Source organism: Pectinophora gossypiella, chromosome 8, assembly GCF_024362695.1.
Source record: "Pectinophora gossypiella chromosome 8, ilPecGoss1.1, whole genome shotgun sequence".
Lineage (NCBI taxonomy): Eukaryota > Metazoa > Arthropoda > Insecta > Lepidoptera > Gelechiidae > Pectinophora > Pectinophora gossypiella.
Genome location: NC_065411.1, coordinates 10,453,796 through 10,458,099, shown reverse-complemented (window position 1 = coordinate 10,458,099; position 4,304 = coordinate 10,453,796). Strand labels below are relative to the sequence as shown.

The 4,304-nt window shown below is 34.8% G+C and overlaps 1 protein-coding gene across 1 annotated transcript; it reads right to left on the bottom strand.

The window, feature by feature from the left end:
- Positions 1-2,787: 2,787 nt before the first annotated feature.
- On the bottom strand, positions 2,788-3,957 carry LOC126369050 (26S proteasome non-ATPase regulatory subunit 10-like). Its single transcript, XM_050013336.1, has 4 exons — positions 3,738-3,957; positions 3,418-3,663; positions 3,094-3,263; positions 2,788-2,956 (listed from the first exon to the last, which is right to left on the bottom strand). The coding sequence occupies exons 1-4, from the start codon at positions 3,837-3,839 to the stop codon at positions 2,806-2,808; spliced, it is 669 nt and encodes a 222-aa protein (XP_049869293.1). The 5' UTR covers positions 3,840-3,957; the 3' UTR covers positions 2,788-2,805.
- Positions 3,958-4,304: the final 347 nt, after the last annotated feature.

The following is a 4,304-nucleotide window of genomic DNA, read 5'->3' as shown; positions in this document are numbered from 1 at the left end:
TACGACTTGCTACAATAAAATATTACCTCACTCACTGGTAACAAAACCTACCAAAACCAAAGACCTTGTATAGAATAGACGGATAATATTTTAGAGTGACGATCAAACTATCACAGCTCTCTTTCTTCCCTATGGCAACAATCTCTGTGGAAAAAAGAAACAAACATAGACAAACATCGCTGTCTAGAACGTCAGTGTTTACCGTTTTGAGATGTTGTGGTAGTCAGCTGGATACCAAACCTGCCGTTAGTTTTTTGGTGTTTTGGGACATTATTTTAATTTTTTATATAAACAATCTGTGAAATAGTTATTCATTATGAACCATGGCTTGCGTAGCTATTGGTTGTGAGAGTAGAATGGGTGTTATAATGGAGAACGATCAAACAATGTCTCACCATGGGTAAGTTATCGACCACATAATACATGTTTGTGTGCAAGAAATACATTACCTGGTCTGGTTTTTGTAAAGTTTATTGAGCCCTAAACACGATGCAGACGCATATTTTCAGCAAAGCCGTCACATTTGTACAAATAATTGATTTCACATTTTACGTTAATCAGCTTTGACAGATCATGTACCCAAAGTATTATAAGTAGTGTTGTCCTTTGATATCGATAACATAATATTATGTTTGAATGTAACATCTACATGTTGCGTTATTCTATTCACGTTTAATTTATTTTTCGACCTGTTTCCGATTTGGATGAAGATTACATAAAGATATTGTATTTTCCAGATTTCCTAAATATCCTAATTTACGAAACAAGAAATTAAGAAACAATTAGATTCAGACCATGAAACGAGATAATTCTCTCTTCTGAAGGACGCCTTCTCCTTATTTAAGCCTGTGCTAATTACATTTCGATGTATCTTGCTTTCTATCGAGCAGGATACCAAACAAAAATATTACATAGAGATGCAGTACCAACAATATTTACTCACATATCTCACATAAGGTGAGTTTAAGTTTAGTTATAAGTTTATAGATAAATTTGCAGCTATTTCGTTTTTGTATTCTACATTAGCATGGAAAAAATATTTCAATACAATACAAATATTCTCTATTGCACAAAATAATTAGTATGAATAACTATTTTGGTAATTACCTGTGATTATTCCTTCTATAAATAATTAGTATGAATAACTATTTTTGTAATTACCTGTGATTATTCCTTCTATGTGCAATGTGTAAACATGCAATGCTTGTGTATTTGTGTGCTCCACGTTAATATGTGCCATTCTTGCAGGTAAAGTTATAACGACCAGAGCCGACACTATACACTTCTAAAGAAAGTGAACAAGAGGAAATATTTTTTTTTATCACCAAAAGTCGGAATTGTTCAGTGCTTCGTAGTCATTGTATTCTAACTATATTGAATAAAAATCTTATAAAGAAGTATTTGCTTTTATTCTTTAATCGCATTGAGATAATCCCCGAAATATACTAGAAGGTCGTCTACTTCTTGTATCGAGAGCCGATTCGATTTCCGGTCAAGTCAATGAAAAACGTGTATTTAATTTTTATAAAAGGGTAGGTATGTGATTTATAGCAACCAAAGGGTGGCCGCAATGTCGTATTAAAATGATACTATAGACTAGACTAGACTAGACGGACCGTCCTCGACCTCCTCGGCCATAACACCTTGCGAAATGACATAGATTCAAAAATGATAAATTGACCTTTAACAAGTTTGTCCATGATAATTACGTTGAATAAGTGGTTCTGAATCTGTCACCGCAACGTACGGTTCTTCTTAGGTATCTTTCTATCAGGGTACAAATAGGTATCGTTTTAACTAATTTACTTGTGGTTCTACCCACCCAGGTATGGATACTAGGTCGTTATTTCTGTATTTAATTAATCATTCAATTTGTAATGTATATTTTTTTAGATCTTGGACTAACATGATATATTTAGCCAATAATAATGTCGATAAAGACATGGAACGGCACTAGTGGTTCTGATACAAAAACATATACTATAGGTACGTTTCTATAACAAACCCGCTACACGAGTACAAAAGACGTTACGACGATAGTATATTTATCTCTTTTTAACTTATGACGGCTCACATGAGTGCGAAAGACAAAACCTATGTTTTTCTTTCGTCTTAAATATGCTCCGTCTATTCTATACAAGGTCTTTGACCAAAACAATACCAAAGTTTAGTTGGTCTTTGAGTTGGAACGACTCTAGCGCCGTCTCACACGGAGAAACTTAACCCGTCTATTTTAGTAACGCGGACGGTTATGATATCTGATATAAATTAATAAATAAATCATTCGATAATGGCCTCCGTGGAGCATTGGGCTTGGGCTCACGATCCGGAGGCCCCGAGTTCGAATTCCGGTGACATCTCACAAAAATCACTGTGATCCCTAGTTTGGTTAGGACTTAGGACATTACAGGCTGATCACCTGATTGTCCGAAAGTAAGATGTTCCGTGCATACCTGCCCTGTGAATTAGACCTCTTAACGGCCACATGAAACTCGGGTGGCCGCAAACGAAATTTTTATTAGGTATATTTTGTCACTGTGAGGTTCTCACACCACCTAAATATTTTGCTAGGGCCGCCACTGCTTCGGCCAATAAACGCAGCGAATGCTATGTACGTAGATAGACGTGATACGGCTATTGGTCGAAGTCTTCGATATAATTCACCTGATAGTCGACTAGTTAACTGGAGAGTTGTTTTTTAATTCTCGTTTTTTAAGGTTAACATTATTATCATATTAGTAAGAAGTAGAAATTCGCAACACACTTGTGAACAATAAAACAATGAGGTATAATTGTTTATAGAATTTAATCTACTAGAGCAAGTAAAGTATTTTTCAACTTGGCAGAACACAAATCGAGGGGTGTCTTCTTCTCTTTATTGGTTGTACTTAATGATGAACCTGCCTTCACTAACATGCATGCCACTGACTCCCTGTCTTCTTCACATGCCAAATGTCTGGAATAAAACACAATATCTACATTTATTTAATGCTCAAATATTTTCATTTCTAGTAGCTTACCTTAATTTCAATCTATCACAAAATATACTATTGAATAGAAAAAAAATCTTTAAAGTATGTAAATTTTACTCACAATGGTGTGTTTCCAATTGAATCACATACATCAAGTTTAATTGTGGGACATGTTAACAACAGTTCCACAATGTTACTTCTACCCTGGGCAGCCGCTCTATGCAGTGGAGTGGCACCTAATACGTCAGCTTCATTGACATTTGCATCATTTTCTAATAACAGCTTAGCTACCTAAAATAATCCTGGTATTGTATTTAAATGAAAAAAATAATATCTAAAATAAATAATATCAAGATACAAAGAATATAGATTAAGTTTGTATTTTGTTTGGTTGGTTTTGTAGAAGATAACGATAAGATAAAGAACAATGAACAATATTACAAACCTCTAAATGTCCTTTTGAACAAGCATAATGTAAAGGTGACTGTCCTCGTTGAGTTTTCTGGTTAACCTTTGCTCCTTTACTGATCAGCAGCCTCACGACATCATATCTACCAGCTGAAGCAGCTAGAATAATTGGAGTCGAACATGTGTCATCTACAGGGTCAAGGGGAGACCCTGAATCGAGCAAGAAATCGACAAGATGATGATTACCACCCAAGGCTGCCCAATGAACTAAAAGACGACCGTTCTGTAAAATATAATATATAAAATAGATAGGAAATAGATTAATGACACAAATTACTGAAATTGTGCAATAGTCACCGAATCAACTGTTTGTATTAAGGAAGAGTCTTGATCAACTTTTACTTTAACTTGGTTAAAATCGCCTTTATAAGCAGTTTCGTAAACGGAACCGATAGACATTGTTACAGCTTTAATTGAATTTAAACAAAAAAACTAATCAAATTATTGAAATCTAACTGAACTCTTGAGGAATCACAATCACAACAAAAGTTAAACTAGCTGTCAAGACAAGAATATCAATATGTCATAGTCATTGTCAATCTGCCATTCACTGGCCGATTTATAAGTTGCTGATGAACTGAGCCGATGCCAACTCTAGTATTAAAAGAAAATATAAAATATTTTTGGGCCAACATTGGGTCATTCATTCTTTTCCTTTGCTATAATGTCACTGCTGATGTATGTCAAGGCTTTTCGGCGGGAAACGGGAACGGGACAGTTGCTTTCTTCATTGAGTAATCTAAATAATTAATACGAAGTGGTGTTTTGTGGTTAATGATCGCATTAAGTTAGTCGGAAGACATTCGCGAGTGTTATTATATTGGAGTATTCAATAAACAAAGTGTATCTGCCTATTTTCGCTTC

Bases quoted from the DNA above. Each gene is read 5' to 3' on its own strand.
- LOC126369050 (XM_050013336.1), bottom strand. From the start codon at position 3,839: ATGTCTATCGGTTCCGTTTACGAAACTGCTTATAAAGGCGATTTTAAC. The intron at 3,664-3,737 runs GTGACTATTGCA...TATATTTTACAG, and splicing joins TAATACAAACAGTTGATTCG to AACGGTCGTCTTTTAGTTCA. The intron at 3,264-3,417 runs GTTTGTAATATT...GGATTATTTTAG, and splicing joins GTTCAAAAGGACATTTAGAG to GTAGCTAAGCTGTTATTAGA.